Source organism: Haliotis rufescens, unplaced genomic scaffold (assembly GCF_023055435.1).
Source record: "Haliotis rufescens isolate VD_foot unplaced genomic scaffold, xgHalRufe1.0.p SCAF_13, whole genome shotgun sequence".
NCBI lineage: Eukaryota > Metazoa > Mollusca > Gastropoda > Lepetellida > Haliotidae > Haliotis > Haliotis rufescens.
Genome location: NW_025963813.1, coordinates 15,847,566 through 15,869,913, shown reverse-complemented (window position 1 = coordinate 15,869,913; position 22,348 = coordinate 15,847,566). Strand labels below are relative to the sequence as shown.

General features: G+C 42.8%; 1 protein-coding gene across 1 annotated transcript; it reads left to right on the top strand.

The window, feature by feature from the left end:
• The first annotated feature begins 19,248 nt into the window (after nucleotides 1-19,248).
• On the top strand, nucleotides 19,249-21,109 carry LOC125378861 (spore wall protein 2-like). The gene is made up of 2 exons (XM_048394841.1): nucleotides 19,249-19,255; nucleotides 20,127-21,109. The coding sequence occupies exons 1-2, from the start codon at nucleotides 19,249-19,251 to the stop codon at nucleotides 21,107-21,109; spliced, it is 990 nt and encodes a 329-aa protein (XP_048250798.1).
• Nucleotides 21,110-22,348: the final 1,239 nt, after the last annotated feature.

Sequence of the window (22,348 nt, the reverse complement as noted above, 5' to 3'; positions counted from 1 at the left end):
TCTATACCACAATCTAACCACAACACATTGACAGACAACTGTTCTACACTCCCATTTCATCACCACACATTGACGGGCAACTGTTCTGTACTACAATTTCATCACCAAACATTGACGGGCAACTGTTCTACACCACCATTTTACCACCACCACACATTGACGGGCACCTGTTCTATACCACAATTTTACCACCACACATTGACGGGCAACTGTTCTATACTACAATTTCATCACCACACATTGACGGGCAACTGTTCTACACTACCATTTGACCACCACACATTGACGGGCACCTGTTCTATACCACAATTATACCACCACACATTGACTGACAACTGTTCTACACTACCATTTCATCACCACACATTGACGGGCAACTGTCCTACACTACCATTTACCACCACCACACATTGACGGGCAAGTGTTCTACACTACCATTTTACCACCACAACACATTGACGGGCAACTGTTCTACACCACCATTTCATCACCACACATTGACGGGCAACTGTTCTACACTACCATTTTACCACCACACATTGACGGGCACCTGTTCTATACCATAATTGTACCACCACTCATTGAAGGGCAACTGTTCTACACCGCCATTTCATCATCACACATTGACAGGCAACTGTTCCAAACCTCCATTTTACCAAAGCACATTGACAGGCCACCTATTCTACACCTCAATTTTACCACCGAACATTGACAGGCAACTGTTCCACGCCTCCATTTTACCAAAGCACATTGACGGGAAACTATTCTACACTACAATTTTACCACCACACATTGACAGACAACTGTTCGACACTACCATTTTTCCACCACACAATGACGGGCAACTGTTCTACGCCACCATTTCATCACCACACATTGACGGGCAACTGGTCCATACCACCATTTCACCACCACACATTGACGGGGAACTGTTCTACGCCATCATTAAACCACCACACATTGACGTACAACTGGTCCATACCACCATTTCATCACCACACATTGACGGGCAACTGTTCTACAATACCATTTTACCACCACACATTGACGGGCAACTGTTCTACGCCACCATTTAACCACCACACATTGACGGGCAACTGTTCTACAATACCATTTTACCACCACACATTGACGGGCAACTGTTCTATACTACAATTTCATCACCATACATTGACAGGCAACTGTTCTGTACTACAATTTCATCACCACACATTGACGGGCAACTGTTCTACACCACCATTTTACCACCACACATTGACGGGCAACTGTTCTGTACTACAATTTCATCACCACACATTGACGGGCAACTGTTCTGTACTACAATTTCATCACCACACATTGACGGGCAACTGTTCTGTACTACAATTTCATCACCACACACTGACGGGCAACTGTTCTACACCAACATTTTACCACCACCACACATTGACGGGCACCTGTTCTATACCACAATTTTACCACCACACATTGACGGGCAACTGTTCTAGACCACCATTTCATCAACACCTATTCACGGGCAACTGTGCTACACTACCATTTTACCACCATTGACGGGCACCTGTTCTAAACCACAATTTAACCACAACACATTGACGGGCAACTGTTCTACACCACCATTTCATCACCACACATTGACGGGCAACTGTTCCAAACCTCCATTTTACCAAAGCACATTGACGGGCAACTGTTCTATACTACTATTTCATCATCACTCATTGACGGGCAACTGTTCTACACCACAATTTTACCACCACACATTGATGGGCACCTGTTCTATACCACAAATGTACCACCACACATTGAAGGGCAACTGTTCTACACCGCCATTTCATCACCACACATTGACGGGCAACTGTTCCAAACCTCCATTTTACCAAAGCACATTGACGGGCAACTGTTCTATACTACTATTTCATCATCACTCATTGACGGGCAACTGTTCTACACCACCATTTTACCACCACCACACATTGACGGGCACCTGTTCTATACATAATTGTACCACAACACATTGACGGCAACCGTTCTATACTACAACTTCATCACCACACATTGACGGGCAACTATTCTACACTACCATTTGACCACAACACATTGACGGGCACCTGTTCTATACCACCATTTCATCACCACACATTGACGGGCAACTGTTCTACACTACCATTTGACCACCACACATTGACGGGCACCTGTTCTATACCACAATCTAACCACAACACATTGACGGGCAACTGTTCTACACTCCCATTTCATCACCACACATTGACGGGCAACTGTTCTACACCAACATTTTACCACCACCACACATTGACGGGCACCTGTTCTATACCACAATTTTACCACCACACATTGACGGGCAACTGTTCTATACTACAATTTCATCACCACACATTGACGGGCAACTGTTCTATACTACCATTTGACCACCACACATTGACGGGCACCTGTTCTATACCACAATTATACCACCACACATTGACTGACAACTGTTCTACACTACCATTTCATCACCACACATTGACGGGCAACTGTCCTACACTACCATTTACCACCACCACACATTGACGGGCAAGTGTTCTACACTACCATTTTACCACCACAACACATTGACGGGCAACTGTTCTACACCACCATTTCATCACCACACATTGACGGGCAACTGTTCTACACTACCATTTTACCACCACACATTGACGGGCACCTGTTCTATACCATAATTGTACCACCACTCATTGAAGGGCAACTGTTCTACACCGCCATTTCATCATCACACATTGACGGGCAACTGTTCCAAACCTCCATTTTACCAAAGCACATTGACGGACACCTATTCTACACCTCAATTTTACCACCGAACATTGACAGGCAACTGTTCCACGCCTCCATTTTACCAAAGCACATTGACGGGAAACTATTCTACACTACAATTTTACCACCACACATTGACAGACAACTGTTCGACACTACCATTTTTCCACCACACAATGACGGGCAACTGTTCTACGCCACCATTTCATCACCACACATTGACGGGCAACTGGTCCATACCACCATTTCACCACCACACATTGACGGGGAACTGTTCGACACTACCATTTTACCACCACACATTGACGGGCAACTGTTCTACACTACCATTTTACCACCACACATTGACGGGCAACTGTTCTACACCACCATTTCACCACCACAACACATTGACGGGCAACTGTTCTACGCCACCATTTTACCACCACCACACATTGACGGGCACCTGTTCTATACTACAATTTTACCACCACACATTGACGGGCAACTGTTCTACACTACCATTTTACCACCACACATTGACGGGCAACTGTTCTACACCACCATTTTACGACCACACATTGACGGGCAACTGTTCCATACCACCATTTTACCACCACACATTGACGGGCAACTGTTCTACACTACCATTTCATCACCCCACATTGACGGGCAAATGTTCAACACCACCATTTTACCACCACACATTGACGGGCAACTGTTTTACACTACAATTTCATCACCCCACATTGACGGGCAACTGTTCTACACTACCATTTTACCACCACACATTGACGGGCAACTGTTCTACACCACCATTTTACCACCACACATTGACAGACAACTGTTCGACACTACCATTTTACCACCACACATTGACGGGCAACTGTTTTACACTACCATTTTACCACCACACATTGACGGGCAACTGTTCTACACCACCATTTTACCACCACACATTGACAGACAACTGTTCGACACTACCATTTTACCACCACACATTGACGGGCAACTGTTCTACACTACCATTTTACGACCACACATTGACGGGCACCTGTTCCATACCACCATTTTACCACCACACATTGACGGGCAACTGTTCTACACTACCATTTCATCACCCCACATTGACGGGCAAATGTTCAACACCACCATTTTACCACCACACATTGACGGGCAACTGTTTTACACTACAATTTCATCACCCCACATTGACGGGCAACTGTTCTACACTACCATTTTACCACCACACATTGACGGGCAACTGTTCTACACCACAATTTTACCACCACACATTGACGGGCAACTGTTTTACACTACCATTTTACCACCACACATTGACGGACAACTGTTCTACACCACCATTTCATCACCCCACATTGACGGGCAACTGTTCTACACCACAATTTTACCACCACACATTGACGGGCAACTGTTCTACACCATCATTTTACCACCACACATTGACGGGTAACTGTTCTACACCATCATCTGACCACCACACATTGACGGTCAACTGTTCTACGCCACCATTTAACCACCACACATTGACGGGCAACTGTTCTACACCACCATTTTACCACCACACATTGACGGGCAACTGTTCTACACCATCATCTAACCACCACACATTGAAGGGCAACTTTCCTTCACCGCCATTTTCCACCACACAGATGGCTGGACAGATGGATATTTGTAGGCATAGATAGATACGTGTTTGGATGGATAGATTGATTAAAGTTGCCTGGAGAGATGTGTGGTTAGATGAGTGGACATATGGATACACGGATGGACAGATGCACGGATGGATGCGTGGTTAAGATGAAGTGAGGTGAGATGAAATAGGGTTTAACGTTGCGTTCAAGATTATTGCACTTATAAAGCGACCTGCACGCACGTGTGTGTGTGTGCGTGCGTGCGTGTGTGTGTGTGCGTGTGTTTGTGCGTATACTTGTACTAGTCCGCACTGATGCCGGTTTTATAGTGCTAGCCTACTGAGATACCTACCGCAGTGTTAACATGGATACCCTTCTCAGACACAGTATACTGACTCCGAGCCGACCAGTCCTTGTTTTAGCCCCTTAATGCCGAGCGCCAGGCAGGGTAACAACAAGTTCCACCTTTTAACGTATTTTAGTTTAACGTGGCCGGGGATCGAACCCTGGACCTTCCGCTCTCAGTGCAGACGCTTTACCATTAGACCACGGAGGCGGTGCATGGAGAAGGACAAAAACAGAAGCATATATAGATGCATACATACGTCTTCTATTTCTCACTCACTTCATCAAATGTTCCCTCCATTGACTCTCCACTCAATCCCTCACCTTCAACCAATTCCCTCTCCTACTTAATCAGTCAATCATTCATTCATTCATTCACACGCTCACTGGCAATAGTGAATGAAATATTGCTGAACTCCCTGACGTCAAGTCGACGGAAACTCAATAACATTTTGGATTTAAGGCAGTATTTTACTGCTAACATAACACGTCTTAACTTGTCTCTATCAATAATATTAAAATATTCACTCTCTTATAGGATGAAGTACCCTAGTGGTTAAAGCGTTCGCTCGTCACGCCGAAGACCCGGGTTCGATTCACTAAATGGGTACAATGTTTAAAGCCCATTTCCGTGTCCCGCCGCTGGAATATTACTAAAAGCGGCGTAAAACCATACTCACTCACTCACTCACAATAAGCTGAAGAAACCTAATACATTATAAATGGAACGATTTATTTAAGTTTGACACTGGGTAACTGACCAACATCGTCTTGACTTAACGTGTTTACGATATACCAAATGAAGACGGGTTTAAACAAACTAAACGAAATATATCCATCTACATTATTTACAGGGGCATCTGTTTACACACTAATATGACCTCCTCGTCTACATTATTTACAGAAATGTCATCCGAATACGCATTGTCACGTAGTGACTTATCTACATTATTTACAGAAGGGCACGTGTTTACACACTGATATGTAGTTTCCAATCTACATTATTTACAGGATAGGCTCTTGTTTACACAATGATATGAAGTCTTCATCCAGATTCCAGAACTCCAGAATTCAGGTCTTATCATTCCCATGACCCATGCATCAGGCATACCATCAAAGATATATGTCTAAATAGCAATACATATAAGCTACCCATAATATCAAATGAATCTTAAGATATCCATTACCTATTCTATCTATCCCAGCAGACTTATTACGTTGTAACGATTGTATGACTTCTTTGGATATATCTCTAATTTTGATCTGGGGGTCGGTGAGGTAGCCTCGCGGTAAAAACGTTCGCTCGTCACGCCGAAGACCCGGGTTTCGATACTCTACATAGGTACAATGTGTGAAGCCAATATATGGTGTCCCCCGACGTGATATTGCTGGAATATTGCTAAAAGCGGCGTAAAACTCACTCACGCACTCACTAGATATATAGAGGTTATCACGCGAGTGTGTTTGGGGATGGTAAATATCCTGCATTAGGAATAAACATTGTATTTAGCGAGCCTTGGCGAGCTAAATACATAGTGTTTATTCCTAATACAGGATATTTACCATCCCCCAAAACACAAGCGTGATAACCTCTTTATCATATAATGTCATTCTTTAATTCTGTGCTTTAAAATCGCTTTCCTTCTCTCACTAACATTACCGAACATTGCGAGTTTTCCTGGAATGCGCGCATTAATTTTTATTACCTCACAGTATAAGTGATGTGTAAGTCGGACAGTGACAGTAGCCAATATAGTTCCAACTGAAATCTCTTTCTTATACAGTGGCGAAGCAACATATACGCAAAACAACAGTTGTTTTTACTTGCCTTTCGCGGCAATCCATCGGTCTGTCCGCTAGAGTAACTGCCCTTTGACAAAGGGAAGCTACTCTTACCCTAGTCCATGAGACGTCACGGCCACGGTCAGACGTTGTTGACAGTCGGTCAGTCCTGTCATAACGTTAGAAAGTGTAGACAGATGTATACACAGCGACAAAACGAAACAAGGTAACAATTCAAACATATTTCGGCCAAATCCAACTATTGTGATTTGTGGAGAAGGTTTCAAGCCGCAGAGGTCTAAAAGCACAGATATGGCTACTGATCCCGCTTGGCTAGGCCTCGTGCCCTCGCAAAATTGTTTCGAAATTTATATCTTCAAAGTTGCCAAAACTTATAAAATGCCTTAGCTACGTCACAGTTAGACACTGACTTTCAGTATATTAGACTGTTCTTTTGATAATGATAGCAATTATCCCTGTAGTTTATCCAGATTCCCGATGGTTAATTCTGACTCGATCGCCGAATGACGAGGGCGACGCCATGTTTGTTTATAAACAGTGAAAGTAGTCCTACTTGACCTTTGATATTTGCATCTCTATCCGCATATGACCCCAACGGATATCGTTTTTATCCGTTGGCTTTATCCTGCCGAGAAACCTACCCATTATATGATAAATCTGGATATTACATCTACTCATTCGACACTATGAATGTTACCATTTAGGCTTTTCAACAAAACCGACGGAGAGACGAACACATGGCTCCAGGATGCACCAAGAGGTTCAACCGTTTGGAGGTGGTGACGTCGTGGTGTTTGGCGGATTCATCTCTCGCTGATAGTACATCTCTGGGATCACCTTACGCGCCAGATAACACAACGTCAAAGCCTGCTGAACAACGTGCAGCAGCTGGTACGTGGGTTATTGGAGGAGTGGCACCGCATACCCAATGACGTCATCGGGAGGCTTACGTTATCTATGAGGCATCTGTTTCAGGCGCGTCTGGACGCCTCAGGAGATCACACAAGGATGCTGTTACCGAGGTTCCATGGACGCTTTCGGAGCTTTGTTAGCAGATTTTCATTTTTTGTTTTGTTGTTGTGAAAAGTGACAGCTATGATCCCGGTTGTGTCTGATTGCTTTGTGTCCATTCATCCCAAGGGCCATGGAATTGCCTCTTGGCCTGTTGTATCATTAAAGGCTGAACTTCAAACTACATTTTAAATGAAAATTTCACGTTTACTTTTATGAATCAGTCTAAGTCGATGTATACTTTCTTTTGATTAGGAGTGTATTTTTTTAAAGCAGTACTGTTCTATCTGGAGCAATGCAAACTCCCGACTCCCTGATCCATTCACACATTCTTAACACAATCAACCATTTACACCCACCCACCCACCCACAGACACACACTAAACACAGACACAGACACACACTAAACACAGACACAGACACACACAAAACCCACCTACCCCACACACTAAACACAACCAACCATTTACACACATACTTAACACAATCAACCATTTACACCCACCCACACACAGACACACACTAAACACAGACACAGACACAGACACACACTAAACACAGACACAAACACACACAAAACCCACCCACCCCACACACTAAACACAACCAACTATTTACACACATACTTAACACAATCAACCATTTACACCCACCCACACACAGACACACACTAAACACAGACACAGACACAGACACACACTAAACACAGACACAGACAAAACCCACCCACCCCACACACTAAACACAACCAACCATTTACACACATACTTAACACAATCAACCATTTACACCCACCCACACACAGACACACACTAAACACAGACACAGACACACACTAAACACAGACACAGACACAGACAAAACCCACCCACCCCACACACTAAACACAACCAACCATTTACACACATACTTAACACAATCAACCATTTACACCCACCCACACACAGACACACACTAAACACCCAGCCCCCCCCCCCCCCCCCCCCCTCCCCTCCTCCCACACACACTATTTATTATTTCAACACTTACGTAGCACAATCAACCATTTACACACATACTTAACACAATAAGACATTTGCATACATACGTATGTTCACACGCAGACATGTTTAGACGAATATGACAAATCAATTTGAAATTAAGAGGAGATGGACCCCTCTATTTTACAGACGTGCAATTACAATAAAATGCCGTTATGATTTGGCTCCTAGCATCCCAGTTATTGAAGAACGATCCTCATATTTTACCCAAAGAACGTCTATCTGTATTAAAATATCTAAAACACAACAGCTCAGACCTAGGAAAAAATACATGTAATATGAAAATGCAATTAAAGTACAAACATGACAACTTTTTTCATTACCTTACATGAAAATTGAAGCAGAGATGTGGCTTATCATGGTAGGGTGTATGACAGTTGACGTCAAATTGTCATTGGCATGTGTCACGCCCACACGAACCGCCTGTCACAAATGCATTGAAGTTTTACTTGTCTTGGCATTCAAACCAATTTCAATTACCCTAATACATTTAAAGCACCAAAATGGCCTTCTTTTCAAAGCCAGAAGGTTTGCTTGAGATTGAGCAGGTATCGATGACAGCTAGCCGAGTTGAAAAATTGGTAATTAATTAATCAGTTGTCAGTTTCACTTCCTCTTTTTTTAAAATTTTCGACATATTTTTCACATAATGAATATAAAAGACAACTCTATCGTTGCGACCGTGGCATTCAATAGCTAAAACTAGAGATGTTGTCAAAATGAAAGTAAGGTCAAGGTCAATTATACCTTTTTTTAATTCCACAATCTGAAACACTGGAATTTCCGATGTTGAGACTGACATTGACATTTGAGGAGTCAGTGAATTTCTTTTCCGTAACCTGCAAGAAGACTCGTCCCCCCATCGAAGAATGGTATGTGCGAAAATACCACAAACCAGTGAGCAGGCGCGTATGCCTTCAAGTACCTCGGCCAAAGAATCCCTTAGGAATAGGTTTGATTTTACATATGTCTTGCATGAAAAAATATGCCCAAGATACAATTAAATGTGGTCAATCGTGCTGTATAATACTGAAATTCCGATGTGTTTTCAAAAGCATCTGGAATATATACGATATATATGGGACATATACGTGAATCATAATATTATCAAATAACAAGTTGACAATTCTTTTAGCTAAGCCCGTTTGCGCTTAGACGGAACCCAGTCGCAAAATGGCATCCGGAAGGGCACGAGCCGCTATTCGGCTTGTCCCGGAATAACACGAATGTGGTCACGAATGTGTTCGCCAGTGGTGATGAGTTCAACTTTCCTATAGTCAACTTTCCCTTCATGTCGAGCAATATTCCAACAGCTGTGTTTGTGACGGGTGCCATCTTTGGGGCAGGATACGCTCACCTTTTCGCGAACACCTGATATCATCACCCTTTGAAAGTGATTCATAAACACATGCTCATGATACAGTAAAAGTCGTACAATCGACCCTGCTTTTAGCAGAGATTTCTTGTAGCAATGGAAAGGGTTTTGTCGCTTCTATGTAGTGTTAGCGTATATGTCAGTGTTTGTGTCAATGGGTGGGTGAGTGATAAATGTGCGTGTCAGAATGTAGGTTAATGTGTGTAAACACATGCAAAGGCAAGTCAAATGTTGCCCTGAACAGTGACAGGAAATCATTGGAAGGGAATCGACTATTTGTCCATGAGTGAATGATATCAGATCATCGATATACCAGAAGCGTTTACTAACGGATTCCCCTGTTTTGATTTAGACATACCGCGAGGAAATCCTAGATATAGAAATAGAAAACAGATCAGCAAGGAGGGGAACACAGTCATTGCCTACAGGTGATGCCTCCTATCCTAAAGTTCGGTGGAGCAGGGAAAGAGCAGGCTCTGTATCGATATATAGATCAGCTAATGACAGCTATGTATCGATATATAGATGATATAGAGCTAATCTATTTATCGATTCGGAGCTGATTTTCACATCCATGCAGATCTGATCTTTGTATCGATACATAGCTGTTTTACACATCGATACAGAACTGATCTATGTATCGATAAGCTCTGTATCGATACATAGATCAGCTCTGTATAGATATATAGATCAGCTCTGAATCGATATATAGATCAGCTCTGTATGGATGTGTAAAACAGCTCTGTATCGATATATGGGTCAGCTCTGAATCGATGTATAGGTCAGCTCTGTATCGATGCGTTAATTAGCTATGTATCGATATATAGATCAGATCTGGATCGATCTAAGATTATATATAGATCAATGTGTAAACAGGTGCCCCCCTGTCCTTAGAGATGAGGAACCATGTGATAGGTACCACGTGAGTGAGGTTGTCAAATCACAATAAACCCTCTGATTGAAACAGCCTATTTGACGGCCGCATCACTGCCGAAGCTAATACTCATAGAATGGTACTTTTTTCAGTTATTGTGGCTGGGCATATTAAATAATTATATCTACAGTAATGGTTTGCAAAATGCAAAGTTGCGGTTACTACTAAATGTGTGGCAATACATTTCGTGCAGAAAACACGATTGGGGACAACAGAGAGCTTGGGATTTCGCGCTGTTCTATATACGACGTCATATCTTTGCGTCACAATGAGCGATGTGACGTCATGATGGTGATGCGCGGTGTAGAGTGAAAGCTTTGCAAAGCTTGTTTAGTTTTCTTGAGGGGTGCCCACTTCATGTTAGTTTACCAAGTTGCCGTGCTTATATGCTTTCAATGTCTGTCATATGTTTGAGTGAAGTATTACGGTGCAAACAAACTGCCTGAGCATATACAACGCCATACTTTGTTTAAAGGCTGTTATCGGTGATTCCATAATTCAGATCAAAACAATTCACTCAAAACACGGGACTCGCTTCACTCATTGTATTTGCTACCACCAAAGGGTTCGCGTTTTATTTAGTCATGGTAAATTTTACATTTGAAACCTCAAGCTGTGCGTTCGGTTCCAAATTCAATTTCGCACTTTTAAATCTACAGGTAGGCTAGCTCTACATTGAAAACACAGTAGCTCCTAATTAACTGAGTTACCTAACACTCTGACAGCAATCACTTCATGATATCTTATTGCCTCGCGGTATTTTGGTGGAGCCCTATCTCTCAAACAAGAGAGTCTCAATAATGCCCAGCCATATTATAATTGTCTTTCTTATGATTAAAGCCTAACCTTTAACAAAACACATTTATAAAGTATCGACACACGCGTCTAGACATTAGTGTCTTATATTTCACCCTAAAGAAGGAATACATTTGCATTTTCTTTCCATTGCCAGTGGAAAATGTCAGAAGTGTCTGTGAATAAAAAAAAGAAGCGACAAGACGTTTTCTTTATTCATGAACGTCGATTGACGATTCCGACTATATCATGAGCATGTGTTTATGAAATGCCAAATAGTGAGCGCAATAGGTGAGCGCATCCTGCCCTACCGGTGGCACCCGTCACAAATACACGCAACGGCAAGTCAATTGTTCACCTGAAACACACGGGAACATATGTCCAAAATAGGGAACTGCATCGGGCATCAATTTTGCCAAAGACGCGTCAAAATTGGGAATGGCCTCGTGTCCACCATAAAACATTTTCAAGTTTTACTGAGGCTGTGAATGTTGTAGTCTTGATCAAAGAAAGACCATGCTCGATTGTATCTCAGAAGTTGTGAGATGTTGACGCCAAAGGCTGGAGTTGCAGCAATATTGCCCGACATAAAGGGAAAGTCGACTATTTGAAAGTCCTCCCTCTTGTCATACAGTCTTGTGGAGGTTCTTTTGCCACTCTGAACCTTTGTGCATTGGTCTAAAAAGAGATGACGGTTTAACTGGTCTCCTGTATTTCTACGGGGGGCAAGGGTGGCCCAGTCGTCTAAGGCGCCGCGATTCGCTGTGCAGAGTTGCGTCCCTTGGGCACGCCAGAAACCTATGATTGTGGGTTCGAATCCCGGTTCGCCCCGATTATGTTTCTAGGTTTGTGATAGAACTGGAATACTGTTAAAATCGGCGTTAAACCCAACTCACTCACTCACTCACTGTATTTCTACATGTAGTTCAGTAGGGTAAATCAGGGGTAGGAAATGGGCTATTTGAGCATTAACGAACTATATTGCATACATACATACGGACATTTATCGGCTCAAAATAGTACCACCCCTCCCCTCCCCTCCACATGCCTGACGTAACTACATTGCATCAGCGATATACCTGTAGCTGAGGTTAAACTTCTTGACCAAATCCCCTTGTTTGGATTTTGTCAGTCCGAGATGAAATTATGCCTCGTATACATGAAGAAACGGATAACATTTTGTTTTCGAAGTCAGTGAGTTGGGTTTAACGCCGCTTCTATAAGTATTACAGTTATATCGCGGTGTGTCAGCTTAATGTTGGAGGAAAGCCCGCAGTGATGCAGGTCTCAGACGTTTACCACTTAGGTGAAACCCACGAGCACGGGTATGGTGCTGACAAACCTAGAAACATAATCGGGGCGAACCGGGATTCGAACCCACAATCAAAGGTTTCTGGCGTGACCGAGGGACGCAACTCTGCACAGCGAATTGCGGCGCCTTAGACGATTGGGCCACCCGTGCCCCTTCATCTTTGAGGATTAAAATATAACTATTTCTGTGGTCACCACGTTTAGTGACTAAGGATCGAGAAATGACGTGTTAGAAATGGGATAGTTATGTACAAAGTTGAAAAATCAAAAGTTTTGACGCTATTGAATGTGGTTCTTCAAGGAAATCGTTGGAGTTCTTAAAAATCCACGTGATATTGATTGCACTTGTCTCAAATACTCAAATACTTTCTGTGAATACTAGAAAATAGAAATCCTTCCTTAACTGTTTATATAGACTATCACGTGCTTCAATTTTATATATCAAGTTCATGGCTCGAGTAAAATAATTTGCCCGAGGTTTACCAGGGGTAAGCTGACAATTATTTCCCTGTGGACATAAACTTGATATAAAATTGAAGCAAGTGTAATATTCTAACATTTGTTTCAGTTGAGCACTTTCAATAAAGCCATAGTGTATCCATAACAACATGTGTAATTTGAAGAGGAACCAACAAAAACCAGTTGTTTCAGTACGCCTTCAGAGAGAAAATGCAATGTGGCAATGGTTGCTGATTTCAGAGACAAAGGGAAATGTAACAATGATTGCTGTCTTCAGAGAGAAAGGTCAATGTAACAATGGTTTCTGTCTTCAGAGAGCAAGGTCAATGTAACAATGGTTTCAGTCTTCAGAGAGAAAGGTCAATGTAACAATGGTTGCTGTCTTCAGAGAGAATCTGCAAGGCAGTTTACGAAGCGGATTTCGATTTCGTTACGCGATTTTGATTGGACAATGCAGAGGCTCGTTAGGTAAAGAGTGAGTGAGTGAGTATGGTTTTACGCTGCTTTTAGCAATATTCCAGCAATATCACGGCGGGGGACACCAGAAATGGTCTTCACATAGTGTACCCATGTCGGGAATCGAACCCGGGTCTTCGGCGTGACTAGCGAACGCTTTTACCACTAGGCTACCCGACCACCCTTCGTCAGGTAAAGATTGTTTATCAAACATATCGATGACGTGATTAAGTACAAGGGTTGTACCCCGATAAAGGTGTAAGAATCTACATAGAAACGTCGCTATATGCAATAAACCAGAATCTGTTATCCAAAAAGTTGTACCTTAAAGTTTTCTTAAGATAAGTGTTGTACTGATGCGATACCGGTATTTCAGTTTAAGCAAACTCGCAAAGACAAGTGTTTAGTTGAAATACCGATTTACCAACGTTTGTCTGAAGAAAACAAAACTGATTATTGTTCATAGCTGCCAGAGTTTTGCCCACAGCTGCCACACTTTACGAGCATCAGTTTTCATATACCATATAAGGGTTGCTTGGCTTTTGGTGTCTTGTGTCCCAGCTGTGCCAAGACAAACACCAACTCTGTCTTCATCGTGACGAATCTCTCAAGCGCAATAGAGCACATGTTCATTGTTAATATTTTGTGTGCTTTTTTTAATCTGAGCTCTTTTTCCTTTCAACCTTATGTCGCGAAATGAGCTGGAACCAATATACAGTTTCGAGCAATATAAAACGATTATTATGCATTTAATAATAAAATAGCAAATAACATTTTTGTATACTCCGGCAACGATTTCCAATGTCCAATTAACTAATCTGTATGCTGAGAAGGATGCTGTCTTGACCGCGTTGCTGAAGAACGCTGCTGTCGCAGAGAAGGTCAAACATATACATTGTTTGCGAAGTAAACATAAACACACTTGTGAAAGAATGACTTTGTGGGACAAATTGTGTTTCCAGCTGAAGCAGAAAATGACATTCTTGAAATATCTCGCCGACAATGAGTTTACTTTTTTAAGAGTTTTCCATTTTTGTTTTCTTATTTCGCTTTTACTTGCACTTGCATAAACCTGGCTGGAGTCTGGATGGCGGACTGAAGATATCTTCCAAAATGTCACATTGTGTTACATGATATGGAAGGAGATCCTGGTTAGAATAGGTATTCAGCAACCCATGCTTTCCGTAAGAGGCTACTAACGGATCGGGGGTGGTCAGGCTCGCTGACTCGGTTGATGAATGTCATCGCATCCCAATTGCGTAGATCGATGCTCATGATGTCAATCACTGGATTGTTGTGTCCAGATTCGATTATTTACAGACCGCCGTCACATAGCTGGAATATTGATTGGTGCGGCGTTAAACAAACAAACAAACAAACATGATACAACATGTAACCAAAATATCCATATTAGATTTATATAAACGGAGAAGACAAGGAAACTATACCTCTGTTGATTTTATTACATGTTTGATTTGCAGTTGAACATATCTTATGTTACAAATATTATATCCCAAAAAAGAACTTTACTGGCGCTTAGTCAGCATTCAAAGAATACTTTTACATGTTTTTATTTGTTAAATATAATTTCATTTTATTGTTTTAAGACACTTTTTTCCGCATACTACACTATACTAAGTGTTGATGAATATTATAGACATCTCATCTTTGAAAATCAATAAATTTGCACAAAATTTACATTTCAAACAAGGTTGGGATCGTGTGGTTGCAAATTCATTTCTTACCAGTCTTCATTGAACCAATAAATTTTTACCCAAAATTACCCAGTCACCGATTACTTTTTACAAACTGTTGCAGGAAGGAGTGATGGTTAAATAGACATGATCAAATTTAACAGAAGTTCTTTCAATTTTCAATTATCTTAAAAAACAAACTCGGTATACTTTCTTTTGCCCTTCAGTTTAGTATTTCTTTGAACCAACGAGTGTTTCTTTTCTATAACAGTTTTTAAAGGTATTTAGGACATTTTCCTGTATGCTCAGTGTTGTAGAATGTGTTATGAAGCATTCGTTTCACGATTGACGTTTCCCTACTCTCGTCACAACGCACGAACAAATGACAGCGTAATTATTATTTATGTAATAACGGGTTCCTTAGTATAATATGTTTTGTGTATCATTTGTGTTTAATGTCACATCTTCCCTCAAGGCAAGGAATCATGGATGGCAGTTTAAGTTGAATTATGTACAGCTCACATGGCTTCAAAGTGATATAAGACAGAACATCCGTACTCCTTCCTTGGAGTCTTATGTCCACTTGTGTTATTTGCTTGTTTGTTTGTTGTTAAACGCCACGCTCAACAACATTCCAGCTGTATGACGCGAAAGTCCAGTGATTGATATCATGAGCATCGATCTAAGCATTTTGGATACGATGACATGTATCAACCAATTCAGCGAGCCTGACCACCCGATCCCGTTAGTCGCCTCTGGCGACAAGCATAGTCGCGTCTTTCGGCAGGCATGGGTTGCTGAAGACCTATTCTAACCCGGGTCTTCACGGATCCATTTGCAACATGTGAGTACATCATTTACAAGTGGGTACTATCTGAAATAGGCTGATACTGGAGATAAAACATGACATAGGCTGTAAAACGTTCATAGTTCGACTAGATGTCGTTATATGAGGTGACATGAAATGGGTTTAACGTCGCTTTCACGTGTTGCACTTATAAAGCGACAGTACATGCGCGCGCGTCTGTGTGTGTGTGTGTGTGCGTGTGCGTGTGCGTGTGTGGCTGCTTACATTAGCCCGGACTAATGCCGATTTTTCTATAGTGCTAGCCCACTCAGATACCTTGCCACAGTTTAACATGAATACTCCACTCAGACACAGTATACTCACCCCGGGCCGACCAGTCCTTGTTTTAGCCCTTAATGCCGAGCGCCAGGCAGGGTAACAACAAGTTCCATCTTTTAACGTCTTTTGGTACGACGCGGCCGGGGATCGAACACCCGACCTTCCGCTCTCCGGGCGGACGCTCTACCATTAGACTTCGGAGGCGGTCTTCGATGTATGAGGCTCGGCGTGAGAATGCTTGGTAAGAAGCATGTCTGTCTTGATTGTCGTACGTATTGGGGAGGATATCTCCGCGAGACACCTGTATGTCATGGTTGTCGTAATATATGACACTGAATGGCAATGTCTGTTTTGGAGATGCTAATTCATGAGACTTTTCTATGTCTTGGTTGTCGGAATACGAGGGTTGGTCAAAAAAGTTCCAAGCCTGACTAACTTTTAACTGTGGGCCATAACAAAGTGAACTAGTCAATGTAGTACATTGCTTGAGTAGTTCATTGCAGTGCGTGAGTGAGTGAATTGGGTTTAACGCCGCTTTTAACGTAGTTCATTGCAAGTGTATTTGATCTGTTGAGGTCGTTTGTATATTAGTGACAGACAGTTGAACGTGATAGGGGTCCAAATGACACAGAAATGGAAAAGAACGAGTACCGAGCAGTCATTCAGAGAAAAGTACTCCCCAATAAATTCATAACCACATGTCACAAGTGTTTGGAGATACGTGGCCCTAGCTATTCCACTTTTAAACGTTGGGCAGCTATGTTTAAAGCTGGGAGAACAAGCCTTGATGATGACCCGAGGTCTGGACGTCCCTCAACTTCGACCAAAGAAGATCAAGGAAATAGAAAAACTTATACTGTGAGATAGACGTATTACCATTGCTGAACTTGAGGAAGACACAGGTCTAAGCCATGATCCATCGAAACTATAAAAGTTTCTGTATTCTGATCTTAAGGGAAAAGGAACTGACAATGCCAGAGAAAATTTGGAGCTAATTGAGAAGGATTTCGTCAGATTCAAAAAGAGATGAGAAACGGGTGATTATACATTGGCCTTCCACTATAATCCCGAGTCAAAACGTCAATCCATGGAATGGCACTAATCCGCTTCTTCGGCACCAAAGAAATTCTTCAAGATCAAAGAAAGTTATGGCCAGTGTATTCTGGGATGCAAAGGGTGTGATCCGTGTTGATTACTTAGAAAGTCAAAAGACTATTATCGGTGCCTACTATGCTGATTTGCTTCATCGCCTAAAAGTTTCTATCAAAGAAAAGCAGCGAGGAATGCTGACTGCTGGAGTTTTACTACTTCATGACAATGCCTCTTCTCACACCTCTCGACTTGCAAAGGCTACTGTGCGACAATGTGAGTTCGAAGAGCTTGCTCACCCTCCATACTCGCCAGACCTGGCACCAAGTGATTTCCACTTATTTCCTAACTGAAAGAACCCCTTCGTGGGAAGCGCTATGACGACAACGATGACCTCAAAGCTGACGTGAATGGGTTTTTCAGGGTGGCTTCAGAAAACTTCTTACTGGCTGGAATTGAAAAGCTTCACTTTCGGTTTGACAAGTGTATTGAAAAGCATAGAGGGTTTTTGGAAAAATAAAATAAAAAAACATTTTCACAATTGTTGGTTTTGTTTGTTAGACTTAGAACTGTTTCACCAGCCCTCGTATATGACATTATGAGAGAATGTCTATATGATACAATTGTATGTCATCGTTGTCTTCATATATGACAATAGGAGAGAATGTCTCAATGACACACCTGTATGTCTTGGTTGTCATGTATGAGTGAGTGAGTATGGTTTTACGCCGCTTTTAGCAATATTCCAGCAATATCACGGCGGGGGACACCAGAAATGGGCTTCACACATTGTACCCATGTCGGGAATCGAACCCGGGTCTATGGCGTGACGAACGAACGCTTTAACCACTAGGCTACCCGACCGCCTGTCATGTATGACGTTGTCGTTATACATGACACTGGTTGTCGTTATATAGGAGAACTGATTGTCGTTATATATGACACTGGTTGTCATTACATATGACACTGATTGTCGTTATATATGACACTGATTGTCATTACATATGACACTGATTGTCGTTATATGTGACACTGATCGTAGTCGTATATGACACAGGTTGTCGTTATATATGACACTGATTGTCGTTATATATGACACAGGTTGTCGTCGTATATGACACAGATTGTCATTACATATGACACTGGTTGTCGTCATATATGACACTGATTGTCATTACATGCATATTACACTGATTGTCGTTATATATGACACTGATTGTCGCTATATATGACACAGGTTGTAGTCGTATATGAGACAGGTTGTCGTTATATATGACACTGATTGTCGTTATATATGACACAGGTTGTCATTATATATGATACTGATTGTCGTTATATATGACACTGATTGTCGTTATATATGACACTATGACAAGTAAGTGAGACAACATGTATGTCGAGTTATACTTCTGTAAATACGTCGACAATATTCTTAGAGTGAGTGAGTGAGTGAGTTGGGTTTAACGCCGCTTTTAACAGTATTCCAGTTATATCGCGGCGTGTCAGCTTAATGTGGGAGGAAAGCCCGAAGTGATGCAGGTCTCAGACGTTTACCACTTCGGTGAAACCCACGAGCACGGGTATGGTGCTGACAAACCTAGAAACATAATCTGGGCGAACCGGGATTCGAACCCACAATCATAGGTTTCTGGTGTGCCCAAGGGACGCAACTCTGCACAGCGAATCGCGGCGCCTTAGACGACTGGGCCAATACACTTAGAGAGCACATGAGGCTGTATTTTTTGCTCAGGTGTTTATTAAAAATTGGTGCAACAAAGTCATTCAGCACAACACAAAACTATCGAGCCAAACAGCCAAACAGCACAAATGCCTTTTAAGAAGCTTAAAATACTTGCCACACTTGACATTCAAAGAAGGATAATTAATGGCATCCAATATCCATGGAAAGAAAGGGTTTAGCCTGTACAGCGTGGTGTGTTGATGGGATTAAGCAGAGATAGATTGTTACAACGAAAGAAAGGCTGTAGACGTCACAAGGATAGATTAAGTGGGGATGTGTAGGTGTGATATAGAAGCATCTTGTATAAGATTGTAACCCGTGGGATACATATGTAAAACCTGTATCAATGATACGAGGTTTAGATTCATGTTTTAATCGTATCTTTAATGTCTATGTGATATTGCGATAGCCCCTGGAGCATGCGTGAATGCACCAACGTTTGGGGGGGATTGAAATTGGACACATACATGTTCGAAGGTAAATGTAGGTGGCATTTGTGACACAGGTGACATAGCTGACACAGGTGACATAGCTGACACCGGTGACACGGGTGACATAGCTGACACAGGTGACATAGCTGACACAGGTGACACAGGTGACATAGCTGACACAGGTGACACAGGTGACATAGCTGACACAGGTGACACGGGTGACATAGCTGACACAGGTGACACGGGTGACATAGCTGACACAGGTGACACGGGTGACATAGCTGACACAGGTGACACGGGTGACATAGCTGACACAGGTGACACGGGTGACATAGCTGACACAGGTGACACGGGTGACATAGCTGACACAGGTGACATAGCTGACACAGGTGACACAGGTGACATAGCTGACACAGGTGACACAGGTGACATAGATGACACAGGTGACACGGGTGACATAGCTGACACAGGTGACACAGGTGACATAGCTGACACAGGTGACACAGGTGACATAGCTGACACAGGTGACACGGGTGACATAGCTGACACAGGTGACACGGGTGACATAGCTGACACAGGTGACACGGGTGACATAGCTGACACAGGTGACACGGGTGACATAGCTGACACAGGTGACACGGGTGACATAGCTGACACAGGTGACACGGGTGACATAGCTGACACAGGTGACACGGGTGACATAGCTGACACAGGTGACACGGGTGACACAGATGACACAGATGACACAGGCGACACAGGTGACACAGATGAGGCAGGCGATACAGGTGACACAGATGACACAGGCGATACAGGTGACATAGATGACACAGGTGACATAGATGACTCAGGTGATACAGGTGACATAGATGACACAGGTGACACAGATGACATAGCTAACACAGGTGACACAGATGACATAGCTATCACAGGTGACACAGGTGACATAGATGACATAGATGACACAGGTGACATAGATGACACAGGTGACACAGATGACATAGCTAACACAGGCGACACAGGTGACATAGATGAAACAGATGACACAGATGACAGGTGACATAGGTGACATAGCTGACATAGGTGATGTAGGTGACATAGGTGACACAGGTGACATAGGTGACATAGGTGACACAGGTGACATAGGTGACATAGGTGACATAGGTGACATAGGTGACGGAGGTGACACAGGTGACACAGGTGACATAGATGACGTAGGTGACACAGATGACAAAGATGACATAGGTGACGTAGGTGACACAAGTAACATAGGTAATGTAGGTGACACAGGTGACATAGGTAACGTAGGTGACACTGGTGATGTAGGTGACATAGGTGACACAGATGACAAAGGTTACGTAGGTCACACAGGTGACACAGGTGACACAGGTGACGTAGGTGACACAGATGACAAAGGTGACATGGGTGACTTAGATGACACAGATGACATAGGTGGCACAGGTGACACAGGTGACACAGATGATACATATGACACAGGTGACATAGGTGACACAGGTGACACAGATGACACAGGTGACGTAGGCGACACAGATGACACAGATGACATAGGTGACATAGGTGACATAGGTGACATAGGTGACACAGATGGCATAGATTAAAAAGGTCACATAGGGGACATAGGTGACATAGGTGACACAGGTGACACAAGTGACGTAGGTAATGTAGGTGACACAGGTGACATAGGTAACGTAGGTGACACTGGTGATGTAGGTGACATAGGTGACACAGATGACAAAGGTTACGTAGGTGACACAGGTGACACAGTTGACAAAAGTGACAAAGGTGACACAGGTGACACAGGTGACACAGATGGCATAGATTAAAAAGGTCACATAGGGGACATAGGTGACATAGGTGACACAGGTGACACAGGTGACGTAGGTGACACAGATGACACAGAGGACATAGGTGGCACAGGTGACACAGATGACATAGATGACACAGATGAAATAGGTCACACAGGTGACATAGGTGACGTAGGTGACACTGGTGACATAGGTGACATAGGTGACATAGGTGATGCAGGGGACAAAGGTGACACAGAAGACATAAGTGACACAGATGACACAGATGACACAGGTGACATAGGTGACATAGGTGACGTAGGTGACACAGGTGTCATAGGTGTCATAGTGACACAGGTGACACAGGTGACATAGTTGACATAGGTCACATAGGTGACACAGGTTACATAGGTGACGTAGGTGACACAGGTGACATAGGTGACGTAGGTGACACTGGTGACATAGGTGACATAGGTGACATAGGTGACATAGGT